Source organism: Tiliqua scincoides, chromosome 5, assembly GCF_035046505.1.
Source record: "Tiliqua scincoides isolate rTilSci1 chromosome 5, rTilSci1.hap2, whole genome shotgun sequence".
Lineage (NCBI taxonomy): Eukaryota > Metazoa > Chordata > Lepidosauria > Squamata > Scincidae > Tiliqua > Tiliqua scincoides.
This window is the reverse complement of record NC_089825.1, coordinates 41,258,489-41,277,266: the sequence shown is the minus strand read 5'-3', so window position 1 is coordinate 41,277,266 and position 18,778 is coordinate 41,258,489. Positions and strand designations below refer to the sequence as shown.

At 39.7% G+C, this 18,778-nt stretch overlaps 1 protein-coding gene and 1 long non-coding RNA gene across 7 annotated transcripts in view; one reads left to right on the top strand and one right to left on the bottom strand.

Moving 5' to 3' along the window:
* SATB1 (SATB homeobox 1) overlaps nt 1-18,778 on the top strand; it is a 150,214-nt gene that overhangs the window by 28,674 nt on the left and 102,762 nt on the right. For 4 of the 6 annotated variants that reach the window (XM_066627519.1, XM_066627518.1, XM_066627517.1 and 1 more), the window contains exons 1-4: nt 10,634-11,166; nt 13,682-13,917; nt 17,794-17,970; nt 18,560-18,686. In XM_066627519.1, coding sequence (XP_066483616.1) covers nt 13,707-13,917; nt 17,794-17,970; nt 18,560-18,686 — 515 coding nt within the window. In that variant the 5' untranslated portion in view covers nt 10,634-11,166; nt 13,682-13,706. Of the gene's footprint in view, nt 1-10,633; nt 11,167-13,681; nt 13,918-15,593; nt 15,636-17,793; nt 17,971-18,559; nt 18,687-18,778 lie in introns of those variants that run through there. The other 2 variants (XM_066627516.1, XM_066627520.1) reach the window with 2 other exon arrangements.
* Nucleotides 130-9,812, bottom strand: LOC136651122 (uncharacterized). Its single transcript, XR_010794494.1, has 3 exons — nt 9,706-9,812; nt 2,042-2,110; nt 130-216 (listed from the first exon to the last, which is right to left on the bottom strand). It is a non-coding gene; the product is annotated as an uncharacterized lncRNA (long non-coding RNA).

Genomic DNA, 18,778 nt, shown 5'->3' with positions numbered 1-18,778 from the left:
CTTATGAGACAAAAAAAAAAGATATATTGTACACAGGTTACATAATGGTATCATGAAGCCGTTCAAATTTAGGACCAAAAAAGAAACAAAATAGGAATATATGCCAAAATTAATTTTATTGTAAATTTAACAATAACAGTAGAATACAGGGCAGAATAATGTCCTAGAATCACTCTGAAATCCAGTTAGAGGCAGTCCAGTGATTGTTGCCTCATCCTAGAATTTAAAAAAAAATGAATAAAGATTTTCTATACGCTCACATAGTTCATTAAGAAAGGAAATGGTAATTACAAATTACAATTGTATGATAATTGCAAACAAATTTCTTATACCTAATGACACTTCTTTCCCCTCTTTTTTTTCCTTAAAGAAAGGGACTTGCAACTTCCATCTCATCTTGGAATTGTTGACTTTGATATTCTGATATCAGTATTTCTGGTAGTCACGTAACAAGTACTTCTGAAGTCTTTACATTTTTTTCAATTGAAGTGTATTTATTAAAGTTATAAGTCTGAACATGACTTTCATTCATAATTATGAATGCAGTAGTATCTCAGATAGTTAGGAAGATATGTTCCCCAAACGTTAAGCATGACTTGAAACAATGCTATTGCATTAATCTAATACACAGGAAACGGGTACTGACTAGCCCCAAATGCCCAAAATACAGCAGATGACACATGTGCCTAACAACAGCTTTCTAGGTTATGTCAAAGTATCTTGAAAATACTGATATATTAATGAATGTGGTTGTATACCATGTATATAAAAAGAAAATGAGTCTCCATATCACAAGTTACCCAGAAAAAGATTCTAGGATGGGACTATGCAGGAAGAACACGGTGTAAATTCTCAGTGACTATGATCACTGGGACCCCAACAGTCTCTTCAAGTTCACCTCATTACTTTATCCCAGGGGTCTCCAAACCCCGGCCCGGGGGCCAGATGCAGCCCGCAGCAAGCCTTTTCCCAGCCCACGGCCAACCTCTTGTTCCCCTGAAAGCCTCTGACCCATTCAACTGAGCATGACCAGTACTGTGCTCTGATTATGTCTGGAGGATGTTCTGAAGGCCAGAGAGGTTGAATGAATGAGCCTATTCATTCATTTATTCACTCATCTAAGTCCCATATTTATTTAAATTTTATATTTAAATTTTTTTCCAGCCCTCCACACCACACCAGATATTTGATGTGGCCCTCTGGCCAAAAAGTTTGGAGACCCCTGTTTTATTCCATATAAAGAGATGGCTGCTATTCATTCCTGTGGAAAATATAAAGGATTGCACTTGTCCATTTGCATTGAGCAACACCTGATACTGGGTGCTGTTAACAAAGACACCAGTAGAGGGAGGGATATATACTGTTCCCCCATTTCTTGGAATATACAAGCCTCTTTCTCCCTTTGTATCTTATATATTGGAAGAACGTGTGTATACATACACAAACATCCAACATTTGTAATGACTATGAAATTTATAAGGATATAGTATACCATATCTGATGTTCAGTTTAAGCTTTTTTGTTGGTCAAAGTTCAGAAGATTTGTATAGTTCTTTTCATTTAAACAGAACAAAATAGCCTAAAGGTTTTGTTGATTAGGTTGAATTCTATATCAAAGGTTACAATACTTTCACTTACTTGTCCTCACTGAAGCCAAAGATACTTTTTTATATCTAATCAAAATATACACATTTGAATGACATACATCTATAGGATTTATCCCTAATTAAAAGGTTTTTAAACACCAGCAGTCATAAAAGTTTGATGGGTTATTGATTACATTTACATAAAATAGTCCAGCACTTTCCTAAACTACAAATAGAAAAATGTTTGTAGAAAAATAAAATATAATGGGTTGATCCAGAGAAGTTTGTCAAGCTTCAGCACTATTGTAATTAACGGGACTTAAGTTACAGCCCAATCTTATCCCCTGCCATGGTGTGGCATGGAGCTGCCCCCATGGTGCATGAGCAGCATGCTGTTGGGGGTGGGGGGTGATCAGAAGGCCATCCAGAGGTAAGTAAAAAACTTATTTACTTACCACTGGGTAGGCCTTCTGGCTGTTTATGGGTCTTTTCAAATCCATGCCAACTATTTTGTTGGTTTATGTCTGAGGAGAGCAAAAGGACAGGGTGAGTGGAAAAATGAGGAATAAGATCTGGCATACATCTTTGCCACTGAGATCCCCCACTCCCCATCTCTTGTTCTCCTGCCTTCCTGCCCCAAAAGTCCCCCTTCCTGCTGCCATCATTGACACAGCCTCTGGGAAGTGCTGGTGGATGTGCTGTATCTGGCCATCTGTTTCATGGCCCAGAAATGTGCTTTTGCACTGCCACAAACAGCCTTGTGCTGTCAGAGCAGGAATTTAGCAGTGTAAGGCCCAGGTAGGATTGGGCCTTATATCACTAATTTCTCTCATTGCTTCTAGTGACACTTAAGCACAATTAACTTTTTATGGATTCAACTCTGCACCTTTAGATTATATATAACCTGATCAATGTTTTTTTTTCCAAGTGGTTCATTTTGCTGGTCAAAATATCAAACATACTAGTTTGTTATCAACTACAGGACTTCAGTGAGGATATTGACCTACAGGGTGGTAGGGCCTTTAAGCGTCCCAAGGCCCAGACTTTTAGTCCTATCACTTCTGCGAATTAATGCAATAATTAAAAATTGTCCTTTAGTTGAATCATGATGTCTGACTCCCTCCCTTTTAATTGAATAAAGAAGTACCTTTCAAAGAGCTTACTCTCTTGTGCTTCTTAGGTGAAGAACAATTGTCCCTATTCAGTCTAGCATGGCATTCTTCATAGTAGCTATACCTTGGTGTCTCCCCTACTCTTTTTAAGATGGTGAACCCCTTTAGGGTAGGGAACCTTATTCTTTACTCTGCAAAATGCTTTCAACTGTTGTTGTTGAAAACAGCAACAAAACGATTTATCATCATCATTTGTATCCTAAGTCTGCAATCCTATGTACACATACCTGAGAGTAAGTCCAATTTACTATACTGGAACTTACTTCTGAGTAGACTTGCAAAGGACTGTGCTGTGACAAGTCTTTTTTCTTCATATCTGTATCTATCTGCATGCATATATACATACACACATGCACCTGCCTACTGAGGTTTTCATATATCTAGTGCATTGAGCATATAAAACTTTAGGGTGAACTACATTTATTACATCTTTTAAGATACTACAAGACTCTGTTATTTTTGCTGCTAAAGAGTAGCACAGCTGCCCCTCTGGAACTTATTCTAACCATGTTGGTTATGACTAAGTCCCAGTGAAATGGAACTTAAATTTATTATTAGCTTGTATCATTGATTTCTGTGGTACATAGTAATGACTTTCTTAGGATACAACCCAATAATAAAAGTAAAAATAATAAAAAAATGTTTATTGATGTGGCCATTCCAGGAGAAAAATAAAAAAAAATTGGAAAAGATCAAAAAACATAAAGGTCTGACAACTGAGATACAGCACCTTTGGGGAAAGAAAGCAGCAACCATCCCTATTTTAATTGGTATACTTGGCACAGTCTCCAAATCCTTTAAAAATATCTGGCCAACATAGGTATAGACAAGATGACAGTTGAATAGCTGCAAAAAAATCACACTACTAGGAAAATAAAACATAATACAACAATATCTCACCAGTTTTTAAACTCTTGGGTAGAGTTCAAACTAGTGAGCATGCAAAATTCCCAATCCAAACACCTGGTGGACTGCAACACCACAATACAGGGCTGTTTGAATCCCTGCCCAAGGGGCCAAATCTTTCCCTCCTATGATTGGCACTCAGTTCCAGAGTGCCACAGCTCTTCTTGTTCCCAGATTGGGATGATGCGATGCTCTGGCCAGTCTGGCCAGTCGTGTCTTCACAGAAAATTGGACGCAATGCCCACTGGGCATTAGATGCACCATAGATGCAAATGGCCAGAGTGTCATGTTGTCCCGATCTGGGGACAAGAAGAGCTGTGGTGCTCCGGAATTGTGATTGCCGATCGCAATGGAGAACGCATTCTCTGTGTGCAGCGGGCGCAAATTTGAGTGCTGCTGCCACAGTATAATAATAATAATAATAAAATTGTATGTAAGTTCCCAAAAAGTGTTGTGTTGAGTATCTTTGACCAGGATGAGTATGCAAATAATGGCATATTTATACTTAGTTTATACTTCCAAGTTCTACACTACTACAGAGAAGCAATTTGTGATACTAACGAAAATGCATTTCTAGAGCACTAATATTGATTTTCGTTTGAATTATGTCTAGTTATCAACATGTAAGGCACTTCACCCATAATCTTTGTTTCAGGTTTATTACTCTGTCAAAACACATCTGTCTTTTATTCCTAATTTATTCTTAACCTACAAAGAAGATATCTAAACTTGTAAAACTTCTTTAAAAAAATTATCCTTTTATTATAAATTGATGGTTTAATCATTGTGCCTCTGTTAAGAGATTTATACCACAAGGTCTACTTTTAAAGATGAAAACTGACATAATGGGTGTATCCTAAGAAAATTATTCATTACTAACAGCCTAAACCTATTCAGCACTGGCACAGCAGAGTCTTACAGCCCACACCATATCTGATGCTGAAACTGAGCAGACTGGATTATCTCAGGGTAAGGCAGGGGTCTGCAAACTCAGGGTAAGGCAGGGGTCTCCAGATGCGGCCTGCGGCCAGCCTCTGATCCCTGAGAACCTTTGGCCCAGCTGATCAAACACAACCAGAGTTGTGCTTGTGGGGTGGGGGAATGGAGGTCCATTTTTGTGTGTATTTCTTGGACTGTATTGGTGTTGGGAGAAATCCTGGACATTTGAGCTCATTCATTCATTCATTCATTCATTCAAGTTCCATCTCTAACATATTTAAAAAAAATTTTCTGGCCCTTGACACTGTCCCAGTTATTTGATGTGGCCCTTCAGCTGAAAAGTTTAGAGACCCTTGGGGTAAGGGGACATTTGTCAAGCCCCAGCCTGCCCAATGGGGCTAATTGGATCTGTGCCAGCTAAATTACTGGTGGAAGTCTGAGTAGGGCTCAGTGTAGGGCTTTCAGGCCTGCGAGCGGGATTATAATACAATTGAGGCCTACTCTGCCATCCTGCTCCCACCTGGCCCTGAACCAACCCCTCCCAAACTCCGTTCCCCTGCCCCAATAGTGGCAGGACAGCGCTGGCCTTCCCCCTGGCACTTCCTGCATGTGAGACATCGCAGACATGCTTTACAGCACATTTGAAATAGCTAGCACCAGCGCAAGCAGTCTCTGCGCCAATGCTGCACAAGTGTAGGATTGGGCCTTAAGTCTCAGTAAAATTAATGGATTGTATCCTAAAGGATTCCTTCCTCCTGAGGAGGAAGAACTCCTTCAACCATAACCTCCTTCCACAGAAAGACAAGTCCTTCTACAGGAGACCCTAGGATACAATGTAATGTTAGTCACAATTGTTTTATTGATTTCAATGGTTCTGAGTTATGACTGAAGTTTTTAGGATACAACTCAAGAACTGTATTCCATAATTTTTATAAAGGCTAAATACTTTTGTAGTTTGTTTCAGTAGCTGAATGTACTTGGCAAATGTTTCCATTGTTGAAAGGCTCTACAGAATTCTGACTGCTAGACACCAAATACCATCCTCAATAAATACAAGTTCTGATGGACCATATGTTTTAGAAGATGGGCTTCTATTAAGTGTGATCCACAAATTATTTGAATTTGGGCCTGTTCTGAAGCATGTGGTTTGTGGTTCACCATTCATGGCATTAGAACAAAAATGGTTTAAGTGCACAGATACTGCCTTAAGTGACTTGTGGCTTCCATTCATATGACAACCCTTAAGTGATTGTCTTAAGCCAATGGAACTGGCAGAGCAGACAAATTCAGGGTGACTGCTTTAGGCTGTAAACCTGAGACCAGTTACTTTGAAGTGGTGTAATTGACTTCAGTGGGACAGGTATGGATTAATTGCCTTGAAGACTAGAAGTGTAGGGCTGAACCAGTTCACACATACATGATAGTTACATACATGACATCACTCCATGACTCCTTGCTGATTATGTGAACTGTCCCAATCGAAAAATAACTGTGCTTGAGATAATGGGGAAGTGATAAGAGACTGTGATGTTTGTTCAGTGATAGTGCTTCATACATGCAAGCCTTCATTTGATGCTGGGGCCACTGAGTGATGAAGATGCATGCATGAACTCACTCGCAATAATCTTATGCATGCACACATACACATTGAATATTAACTTATTCCACCTTCAGTTGCACTTTTTGAAATAACTATGTTGTATAACAGTTTCATTTCAAGTGCTATGCTCTTTATTTCTAACATAATAATCTATTCTATGCATTGCTGACTGTTATAAATATTTTATGCATCTCATCCTATTACCATTTTCTGCACACACTCTATGGTGTATGTGTTTACTTCAATAGATGTCAGCCTATATTTTCTGTGTACCTTTTGATGCTTTGTTTTGGTATTATAGTAAGGTGTGTATGTTTAATGCACTTGTTTTTTCTGAGCAATTGCTAATTTGTACTCTTTCTTTGTTCAAAGTTTATAATGCTGCATTTTTCATTTTGTATGTTATGAAAAAATTATCTCTCTGTTGCCTATTTAAGAAAACTGCTTAAGTTCATATGACAACTACTTTGTTTCTCTTTTTAACACATTTACATGTGAGAAAATACTGGCAAGTATACTTTCCGCTGCTTACTTACATCAGTCAATGCTTGGTCCAGTTCAGAAACCAAGTAAACAACTGTATTTGGGCTAAAGACCCAGACAGTAAAAGTGGCTTATATTTCATGTTTTGTGGCTTAACTGATCTCTGAATCATAACCAGTATGTTTTTAAACTTGCAGTCTTATCCATTTATGAGTATCTTTCCTCTTAGCTTATGTGGACTTGTTGCTTCCTAGAGTGGTCTGCTTTCTTCTCCAGTTAGTGCAACTGGTGCACTAGTACTATTTATAGAATTGTAACAGTTTTTAGTATGTATTTCCAAATGAATATTTTACAACTTTTTAGTATTTTTCAATGCCAAAGCCCTGATCTTTCCACCAAATGTAGTTGGTCAGTTATGTATTGCAGTGACAGGATCATTGTCCCCTGGACAATTGTCCTGGTCAAATGCATCCAGACATTGTACATTCACATCTTTTTTGTGCATCCCAGACATTTGTGTTCCAATATATGGATATTTATATTAGATGTACTTTTTTACTTTTAAAATACAAAAGTAGGGGTAGGTTTAGCATATATAACATGGGTTTTGTTGCCCTCTTATAGTAGGATGCAAATAACTGGGATGCAAAAACAAACAAGACATGAATGTCCAAGGATGCCATTGACCTGGGTGCATTTGACCAGGACACAATCATCCAGGATGCAAATATCCTAGTACCATGTATTGCATGATGTTCAGATTAGAATAGGGATGCCCAAAGTTTTTGGCAGGAGGGCCACATCATCTCTCTGACACTGTGTCAGGGGCCTGGGGGGGGGGAAGAATTAATTTACATTTAAATTTGAATAAATTTACATAAGTTTACATAAATGATATATTAAAGATAAACTTATATGAATGAATGAAGGTCTTGAAATAGCTCAAGGCCTATAAAAGGCCTTGCACAAAGCAAGACTGGCCTCTCCTTTGCTGCTGCTACTGCATCACAGATGTGAAACAACAAGCAGTGGAGGGAGCCCTCATCCCACAGTTCATGTGAGAGGTCAAACAGTCACCCTCATGCTGAGAGCAGTTGCGTGGGCCAGTGTGGGCTACAACAAATCTCTGCAGGGCCAGAGGCTCTTTGGAGACTGGGGGCTGCCTGAGGGCTGCGTTGAGAGGCCTCGAGGGCCGCAAGTGGCCCCAGGGCCGGGGTTTGGGCACCCCTGAATTAGAGTTCAGTGGCTTTCTAGCTTTCTATAGACTAGATTAACAAAGTCCAATGTCTGCTGTTATAAGTGTTATATATATATGAATGACTATGATTTTTGTGGCTTAATTCACATGAATAGGTAGTTCTCTGGGTTACTTCAAAAGGTTGTGTCTGAATGTCTTCCTGTGCTATGTTTGTATGATAGTTCATTCCCAACTATTCCCACTAGGAGAAGTCTTTCCTCCCCGTGTTGAATACAGGGTGGCAAGAATTCTATGGCAATATATTTTTTCCAGTTTACAAGAGGTATGTCTGCCCTCTCTAAATTTCAACTCCTCCTACTATGCAAAATAAAATAAAAGCATATTGAGTTGTAACCAAAGGAAGTGAATCCTGTCTAAGCATCATAGAAATCAATACAATAAGTTAATCATGGCTCTCTTGTCTCTAATGATTTCAGCAGTGCTTGGTGGGGATTAACTTTCTTTGAACACAATCCATGACAGTTTGATAGATGAAATATTAAGCGAAAGGAAGGCCTGAGTAAAGTGAAAGCCTGAACATGCACTGAATCAGAGGTCAATTTGCACCTTGTCCCTACTTTCCTCCCCTCTAGTACAATAGTCATCAAGCACCTGCTAGGGAGCAAGGCCCATTGTAATCCATGTCATTTGCATATAAACAAACCTAATTAGGCTTATGCTGAAAATTATTACTGGGTTTCTTGCATTAAACTCCATGAGACTTTCATCTGGGATACTCCCTACCTTAAGGACATGGGCTATGCACCTCCGGCTGGGCTAGTGTCCAATGAGTGCTCACCTCTCATAAGTGACATGACATTAAAGGCACTGCATAAGTGAGAGCAGTCTTGCTCCCATGCCTTGTAGATCACACAGCCTTAGTAATAGGAATTGTGCTCCTTAGTGGCACAGTCCCAAGAAAACCATTAGGAGATCAACCTGTTCCTTGTACAGCAGTACTTTCCAGAGGAGGGGAGACTGGGCAAAGCCAAGTGAAGAGCAAGCGCATCAATATGATGCTCAGTGTACTGTGGCTGCACTGCCACCAATCACCGAGTCAGTGCAGTTGATTTCAGTGCCATGAAAGACGCCCTGCAAGTTTTGGAAGGGCGAACACTCACCTCTCAGGTGTCTCCCCCTCCCCCGCCATATGCCTCCCTGCCTCGGCGTGCACCTGCTCTCCACCCCCCCCATCCCCGCGCATCCCCCCATAGCTGCGGAGACGCGCGCGTTATCTCGAGCGCGACTTGGTCTCCAAGCGTGCCGGGCGCGCTGCCCCCTCGGGGACCGGCTTGCAGGAGTTCCCTCGAGGCGCGCCTGGAGCCTCCCGAGGCTGGGAAGTCCCGATCGCCGCCCCGCGTGCCGGGCACGGTCCGCAGGAAGAGTCTGGGCGCGTGTTTGGGGCCCCCTCCTTCGCTTCCTGCGCGCCCTCTCCGCTTGCGCACGGGAGGCGGCCTTTGCGCGCCGCGCTGCCCGCTCTGCGATCTTGGTGCCCCGCGCGGCTGCCGGCAGCATCTCTCGCCCGCACTGCTCCCTGTTATTCTGGGTATTGTGTGTAATAAATGCCGAGCCTGCTCACACTAATCAAGCTGATTACAAATTCTTGCGCGCCCTGTGCCGGAAACCACACACCCCTCGGCTCCCCCCCCTCCCCTCCCCTCCCCCCCGCCTGCTGGTGTCAACCCCCTCCCCCTTCAGCCTGAACCCTCCAGCCCCCTCCTGGATGCGATTCCCACTTCCACCCCTCCGAGCTGCCCTCGCCTCCCTCCTCGCGGCCGCCACCTCCTCCTGCTCGTCTCTGGGTCTCTCCCTCCCAGGACGCGATGGCTGAGCCGGGGCCGCCAGGGAAGAGCTCTGGGCGGCAGCAGGCAGGCCGCGTCCTTCTCCCGTCTCGGGCTGCCTGGAAAAAAAGCCAGGCGCGCCGGTGGCTCTCGGTGTTATTTTGTATTAAAATGAGGAGGAGGAGGAGGAGGAAGAAGCGGCAGCGGCGGCAGCAGCAAGCAATAGCGGAGAGGAAGAGAGGAAGGAGCAGCAGCAGAGCGAGGGACGGCGGCGGCAGCAGCGAGGAGTGATGAGTCAACTAATAATTTAATGGGGACAGAGCGGGGGGAGCGGGAGCGAGCGAGCAAAGCCAGCCACGTCCGGGGACACTCTCCCACTCAGCCCTGTAACATCCAGCCACTACCACCACACCGGCCTAAAGCCCACTCTTAGCCTGCCGAGGGGACAGCAAGAACCTGAAAGCTCCCAGGACTGATTTGCTCATTCTTATCCTTTATCATTTTTGGTAACCCGATTTCTCTCCTCTCTCCCCCCACCCTTCATTCCGCCCAACTGTTCAGAAGTAGATCTCCCCCCTCCCCAATTCTCTTTCCCCAAGTAAAGTAGTTTTTTTTTTTTTTTTTTGTACTTTTGGTGGGTTACCTTCCTTCCGCTCCCCCCTCCTCCCCCCAAACGCAGCCTCTCTCCGGGTCAATGACTCAGGAGAGGCTCCCTGCAGAATTATTATTTTTATTATTATTATTTTAAAAAACGAGCTGCAAGGGCAACAGTGAAAGTGTGACTTGGAGTGCCTTTCCTTGCAACTTTGCCTATTCTTTTATGTTTTTCTTACAGTTCTTTTTTTTTTTTTTTGGTGCAGATTTGGAGGTTTTGTGCTGAAAGTTTGGGATTAGTTTTTTTTTTTTTTTTGGAGGGGGGGAGTCAGGCATGTCTTTCACTGTATTTTTTTTGTGTCCGTGTGCTGTGTCTTCTTAGAAAATAACTGTCAGAGACCAACCCAGTCTATTTTCAATTTCTAAAATATTGGGCAGAAAAGCTGCTTCACTTCCTTTCCTGACCTCATTTCTTTTATTTGCACTTCTTTTTAAAATCAGTACAACCCTTGACTGATCACTCGATATCTCTTCCTTCTTTTTTTAAAAAGAAACTTTATTATTGTCAACGTTACACTTGTCTGATTAAATTTTCAGCCTTCCTCATTTTCCGTTATTGGAACCCCAATATTCTGCAAAACATTGGCTTATTCCTTTTATTTTCTTGTTGCCTCCCTCAAAGGCTGCAATGTTTGGTTCATGTCTTTCCCCTTCCCCAGAATAGAATTTCGGGAGGGAAGTACCCTTCGGTCTTCCTTATTTTTTTTTTAAGGACTTAGAAACATCAATCTTGAGCTGCTTCTTCTTCAAGGCTGCAAAGGAAGTCTCCTTTGTTTCTACTGTTTATATGCTGTCAAGTTTTGAAGTGGTGAGTTTCAGGTCTTTTATCAAATTTCACTCAAACTGCAGTGTTCCTGTTTCTAGATAGTGTTTTGCTTCTTTGTCTCTTTAAAAGGTCACAGTGAAAGCTTGGCCTGGATTATGACAGCCATATGGAATGGATAAGAACAGAGCTTCTCTTAAATGTGATTAAGGGGTTTTATCTGGAGAGAGGAGGAGGGGAAAGAGAAGAAAGGGGAGGGGGCTAACTCTAAGTGTTGGAGATAAAATGCAATGCTTAATTCTGCTTGCAGAAGCAGAGTTCTGACCACTGAATTCCATTCAGAAAAACCTTAGCTTGTCCTCTTCCTAAGTTCAGTGCCTCATTGATGACGCTGAACCTTAAAACTAATGTTTATGCTGAAAACTTGTAGGTGGAACAAATGCTTAGCATGGAACTAGCAGAAACATTTGGCCCTGTCATGTCCAGGGATAATAGTTAACTTCATGGGGCTATCACAGGCAGATGATACTGATGGTTGCTCATCACTATTTTAGATGGAGGTTTTGATGAACTTTAGCCTTGGGCATAGAGTTTACATAATTTTGTGTTGCAGTGTAAACCTCTTTATAAGATTACTGAGTTAAAGAATGTATAAGGGGAGTGGGCATTCTGTGTCCAATTTAGAACAACTATTCAGCGTTTTTAGTCAAAATACATAAAATGATTTGCAATCTTACCATTTTTGTTTGCTGGGCATGATGCATTGTGGACCTGGCATGTGACAGTTACTCCTTTCTAGGCAAAATCTTGAGCAGGTATGTGTTAAGTTGTACACTAGAACAGGGATTTTTCTATTTAATGCATTTTGAGATCATTCACAAATTGTGCTGGGGAGTGGGGGGGAAAGAATTAGTGTGTCAGACAAAGTGTTCTGGTGAAGCACAACCAAATGCTATAGGATGTTAGTAATTGAGAAGTGCAGTTTTGGGTTAAACAGCAGTTAATGTAATGAAAAAGGATAATCTTGATTAAAAAAAGTGATTAAAGTAGGCATATTTATTGTTAATGAGACTCATAACCAAAAACAGATGGGACCACAATCAACGGTAAACCTTTGGTTCTCAGCATGTCACCCTAGAGTGTAAGGATAAATTACCATTATATTCTAAACTTTATAGTTATTCAGCTGGCATTCTTAAGGTTGCTTCTAAACCTTCAGATTAATGCAGTTGTTATGAAAGACAAAGCAGTCTATGATTAAACAAGAAACAAATTACAATGGGAATATACAGCATCTCCACCAAAATGAAGACTTCATGAGAGCTGAAAAAATGTAAATTGATTGTGCCTTTAAAAGTGGATGTTATTAGATTAATGTTTTTTCTTTCTATACTATCGCCCTTCCTGCCATGTTTATATGTTAATGTTCAATAATGTAAGTACTAAATGATTGGTCACCTGTTTTTACTCATCATATTGCATATACTGTATAACAGAGCAGGCAATGTAGTTCAATCCCAGTCAAAAAGGGTACCAGTGACCCTGTTAGAAAGTAAGTATCCATCCAGAACAAAAGTTCAAGCAGTCATTTTTCCAAAGTCAACTTCCTGTTTTTATTTACAGCCCTTAGTGATTCTCAGTAATGTGTACTGTGTTTGTCATAGCATGATGAATAATTTTTGTCAAATTTACCATTCATGATGGCAAGATTTTAAATTTTGGGAAGTGTCTTACAATTTTGGATAGAAGTTATAGCTGAAGTTATTCTCTGATTTCATACCTATGACAGCATTTTAAAATGCATCACAAAGATTCTTAGGTGCTGAAAGTTTTTTTTTTTAATCACGAAAGTTGTGATTGTCTAAAGAGGCTTCCATGTTTTCCTGCATATGACGTTTATAAGATGACATAATTGACCTAATGTTTTGTAGTCTGCTATTTAACATAGGAAAAGCCATAACTCCATCTTTATGATTGATTCTGATTAACATTTGTAATGTGGAAATACTGTACAAAATAAGTTGAACTACTTCTTAAAAAATGCAGAAGGCAGACAATTTTTTTTTCTGTGTCTAAGATATAAACACGCTGTAGATCATATTACTAATTACTAAAGCTGTTGCATGCCTAGCTAAAGTTTGGTCTTCATTTATTTCCTCAGAAGGTAGACTACACAAGATAGCTCTTTATTAAACTATTGTGAAGTAAGGAATTTGTATCAAGATTGTAATCTTAGAACATACACTTTGAGATCTCCAGCAGTGGGTATACTACTGTGTGAATGCTACTAACCAGTCACAACTAATATTCTTACTTTTGCATTCCTGAGATACAACGCCCATATGTAAATTGGTCGGTGTATATAGTAAGGTTAAGAAAATACTAACATTTTCAGATAATTTGACAAAGAAGCAAATTTCCTGGGAGTGTATTTTTCTTAAAGAGACATCTAATATTATGTGAACATGCTATACAGATGTATTATGTACATGTGTAAAGCTGCCTACATAAAACTACGCACGCGTGTACAACACATATATATTTTTTTAAATCATGGCAGGTGATCTTTAGAGGCGGGACTGAGTATGGATCATTTGAACGAGACAACTCAGGGGAAAGAACATTCAGAAATGTCTAACAATGTAAGCGATCCGAAGGGTCCACCAGCCAAAATTGCCCGCTTGGAGCAGAATGGGAGCCCATTAGGAAGAGGAAGACTTGGAAGTACAGGAACTAAAATGCAAGGAGTGCCTTTAAAACACTCTGGACACCTGATGAAAACACATGCTAGAAAAGGTAACACAATAATTCTGAATGTGGAATGTTAATTTTTTAATAATACAGTTTGGGTGTTAAAAAGAAACATAACTTTCAAGATTTTGCTTAATTTGTACTTCACTATTACATCTCTGTTCTACAAGTATGTCATCCTTGGCTCTAATGGAAATGGCTCTTGGAAATTTGAATTGCTTGCTTGGGTGGAGCATCTTGCTTTGCAGGGTGGAGTCTTTTTAATAGAAAAAAAAATCTTATCTTCAGCTTATCTGTCTTGAGACCACATACTACCACCACCAGTCAAAGATAATTCATGTAATAAACTCATTCTGTGTGGGGTATTGAGCAAAACTGCCTTTTAGAGCAATTGAATGAATAATAGATTCTTGAAGCAGCCAGATTTCTACTTCTGTTATTGACAAGGGTCCAAAATTGGAAGGCTGACAGTATTTCTAGAGCACTTGCTAGTTGGCTTCTAGAAAGTAATATAAGGATTGGGGGGGGGGAACGATGTTTCTGTGGATACTCCTTTATGATGACCATTTTTCGCACTTTGTTTCCTTAAGTACAATTCATTACTGAGCAATGAACAACTTGGGTGTCATATTGTTCAGTGACTGGTTTGCTGTAATTAGACATTCTCCCAAGAAAAAAGATGCTTTTAGAGCCAGTGACTAACTGTGGTATGTGTATGTCTGTGGATATGTTTGTATTAACGTTGCTTTAAAATAAAATTAATAGTATACATGATCTTTTGGGTTCACGTACAGTAGACATGTTAAGTTAAATCCAAATATGCTGTGTATAATTTGGCATTTGTTTTAGCATTCTCTTTTCCTCTGTGTAATTGCAACATGTTTATAATTCAGGTTTTTTTTCCCTTACATTTGTTAAGCACAGTATAAAATTCAACCAAGACAATTAAATTCACAGAGTTAGAAGGCACTGGCATTTCATTCTTATGCATAAGATTTATCATACAATCATTTATTTTTTTCCATGGATTGGCGAAAACAAAGAATATATTGATCTTAGAATGAACAAACACAGCAGTCCGTATTGTTAGATCTGTATCTATTAAAAATGGAAAAACAGCACTTCAGCAAATTCTTTGGCCTCTGCTCATGATTACCCTATTTATTGATTGTTTGCCAAGAATGTATGCATCTTAAGAAAGCCAGTGTAAGGCATTAAAAATATAATTTATTGCTGCTTTTTAAACAGAGTGCATTAATATTGTACTGTGAAGTACTGGGGCTATATAAAAAAGACTTTCTGACGCCTGCAAACATATAAGTTCCATAAATTCCTAAATAGGAGATTTCAGCTGTCTCTGGTATTATGTGATATTTGCACAGCAAACTTTAATGCCAGGACAGTTTTAGACAAGGATTGTACAGACTTCTCTGCTTCTTATGGCAGACGTGCTGTTTACATAGACTCATAAACCTTCAGCAAAACCTCTAACACTGCCTTCAGGTTTAAATCATGCTGTATTTTTAGCATTGAGCACTGACCGGCGCTTTCCCCTTTAATACTAGAAGGTTATAAAGTTGCTGCACTTGGAGGTCTTGCCAAGTACTTTCAAGAGTGATCAGCTAGCCGAGATTGTGGTCTCCTGTCTAACATTTTTCACATTTAATAGAAGGGCACTTGTGACAGGCTGTGGCGATTTAACATCTGTAGTTAGATTATACCTTTTTGGTAGCTACAGTGGATATCAAAGACTGGTCAAACAGGTGAGGAAGGAAAAATGAGTTTAACAGTAACTTGCAGGCCATTTGCAGAAATACATGACAATAAAGTGTGCTTTTCCATTACACTACAAAATATAATTATCACATTCTTATCCTAGTGGGGCTATGGTGTGGGTGTCTTAGTTGGGAAATGGGCTTTTTTGTTTGTTTGTTCTAATAGTACTGTAATGCCATTTCTTGTTTTGTAGTCAGTAGACGGAAAGAAAAGAGTAACTACATATGTCATGGTATTTCTAAAATGTGAAACTTGTGTAGATTTTGCAGTCAGGCCACAGTGAATCCAGGATTTTGTTTTTCTGTGCCTTGTTATGTTTTGCTAGTGGTAACTGAAAAAGTACTGTCAGAGCTTGGACAAAACCTGTGTATTTTTGTATATTTTTTGGTTTCTACAGTGTTTTCTACATGTCAATATCAAGAAAGAAGCTGGCAGTTTACAATATGATATTCTTGCTCTGGCCTTTTTTTTTTTTTTCCTTCTTCCTGATACATCTCGCTAGGAGATGCAAAATATTGGCAAGCATTTAGGTTTGTGTTTCATGCTGAGCCTATTCAGCAAACTGGAGAGAGTTTGTACACCTTTCCAAGCAAGCCTGAAGGAGTTGGTTTGCCAGAGACTGACTCCCTGGTGAGCAACTCACTGCAGATGTAGTTCAAATGCACGAATGTTGAAAGGTGCCTTTTTGTTGTAATCTTCTGCTCTATATAAAAGTACAAAATTAACAAGGGCATTGTAATGCAAGTTACCTCGAAGTCATCAATAAATCACTTTTATAAGTGCAGTATCATTATATACCTTTACAGGATTAGATGACTTCTGTAAATGTAGAGGGCAGTGCTTACAGAAGCATTAATGTTGTAGGACTAATTGGCGATCCTAGGTGCCCTGTTAAAGTAACCTTTGCTATCATTTATGCTAAAGATTGTGCCCTTCTGGCAGCATGCCATGAAACAGCTCCTGGAAAGCAGCTGTTTTAACCCTTTCATTTCCTATCAGTCAGGGGCCTAATCTGCATCACTGAAGAGAGAGTTCACTTGTTAGCTGTGGATTATTGTAGGTGTTATAGCTACATGTAGCTTTCCTTCCATTTGGGTCTAGAACAGATGCTCCCTATAGCAAGTGTTGCTTGAATGGTACTGCAAGCATACTAGTCAATTCATCTGTTATATCTAGCTCAAATTAAAACAGTATTGTGTGTGGACTTTTGCTTTCTAAGACTCACAAATATTCAGATGTTTAAAGACCTGACACTACTATCATTCCATTGAGATCAAACAAATATGTATGATTTATAAATCTATTGTTCATTTTGACTACAGTGAGACCTTACCAGTGTCGAAAGGAACAGTGCCTTGAAGTTCAAATTAAATCCTGTTAGTTGTGGGCATATCTGTATTGCATAGTGTTTGTTTTTAATAAGTGTAAGATACCCAAAGTACATATGCTGTAACAGTAATAATTTGGGATATTGTAAATGTGAAATAATTAGCATGTTGTGTGTGTTTTGTTGTTGTTTGTTGCTTGAGTGTGTCCTGCTTTTTTCCCCCCAGACAATAAAATCAATTAGCATTAGGTTGGATTTGGTTTTCCTACACAGTTTTGTTAATGTGAAATTTGAAGAACAGCCAGGCAAAGGTGAAATTTTGTAACAATTAGTAATTCAGTATTTTTGGCACTACTAAGGAAGTTTTATTGTAAACAGAATTATGTAGATGGCATTGCAATGGCTTACTCTGAAGGCTTCTGCAGTATGTATTTAAGTAGTCACACTGCAGGCTTTCACATCAAATCAGATCGGATAAGGACAACCAACGTTATTTCTCTGCAACCAAACTTATTATTTCTCTAAGCAGGTACTGGAGTCTCAAGCAGACAAAGAATGCAATCCTATAACACTAACTGGCAGTGTACTCAGTGGGGCTTACTTCTGAGTAGACACGCGTAGCATTGCTGTGGAAGAGCTATATCTTACACCTATGTATAATCTTTTATTAAGTGTGTGAGTATGATGTATCCTATCTATACCTGGCTGTACCTGTGGGTAGGATTTCAACTGTGTAGCATTTCTTTAAAAATGCTCATTCAAAAGGTACAAGTAAGTACTTGCACAAAGTGTAATCTCTTAATATTATTATATTACAGGAACCATGCTTCCAGTTTTCTGCGTAGTGGAACATTATGAAAACTCCATTGAGTATGATTGCAAGGAAGAGCATGCAGAATTTGTTTTGGTAAGGAAGGACATGCTGTTCAACCAGCTGATTGAAATGGCATTGCTATCACTTGGATATTCTCATAGCTCTGCTGCCCAAGCGAAAGGTAAATACGTCTTGATAAATTGTAAAACAATTTGTTTACTTTTACCGGCACAGGGGGCGCGGTGTTATGACAGACCAGGCCAGGCAATTCTTTGTTTTAAGGAATGGTGCGTTAGTGTGTTTTTGTGTTGTTGTTTTTTGCCCCGGCAAGATAGTAAAACATACCTTTCAAATTTTACTTAAATGTTTTTTTCTTAGCTTATATTTTGTTTGTATGAACTGTAAAATTATATGGCTTTATTTTTAACTGAAAAAATTAGTAATCTTCTCCACTTAGTTGCACTATAAGGCAGCATAAAGCACATTTCAGGAGACAGTCTATTGGGAAACTCAACTTCCTTCTAGAATTGAGTCTGTAGGTTGCGAACTTACCTGTACTAGTTAATATAGTAACTCTCACCAGGAAACCCTTTGGTATTTCAGCCAGTGTCGTACAAAAGCAAACTTGCAGTCAGTTGATCAATTAAAAAAATAAATGTATTTATGTTTTGAGAAATTATAATTCATATAACCATTAGGATTCTTTTACCTGTTTCTTTAACATCATTGGCTTCAAGAGTAAAACTGCTTCCCTTGTCATTTTTCTATAGGGCTAATCCAGGTTGGGAAATGGAACCCAGTTCCCCTCTCCTACGTGACAGATGCACCTGATGCAACAGTAGCTGACATGCTGCAAGATGTTTATCATGTGGTCACACTGAAAATCCAATTGCACAGGTATGCCATGCAGGGTGCTTGGTATTCAGTAACAATAAGAACTTAATATTACAGATATTTCATTGCTGCTGAGTTAAGCATACAGTTCACAA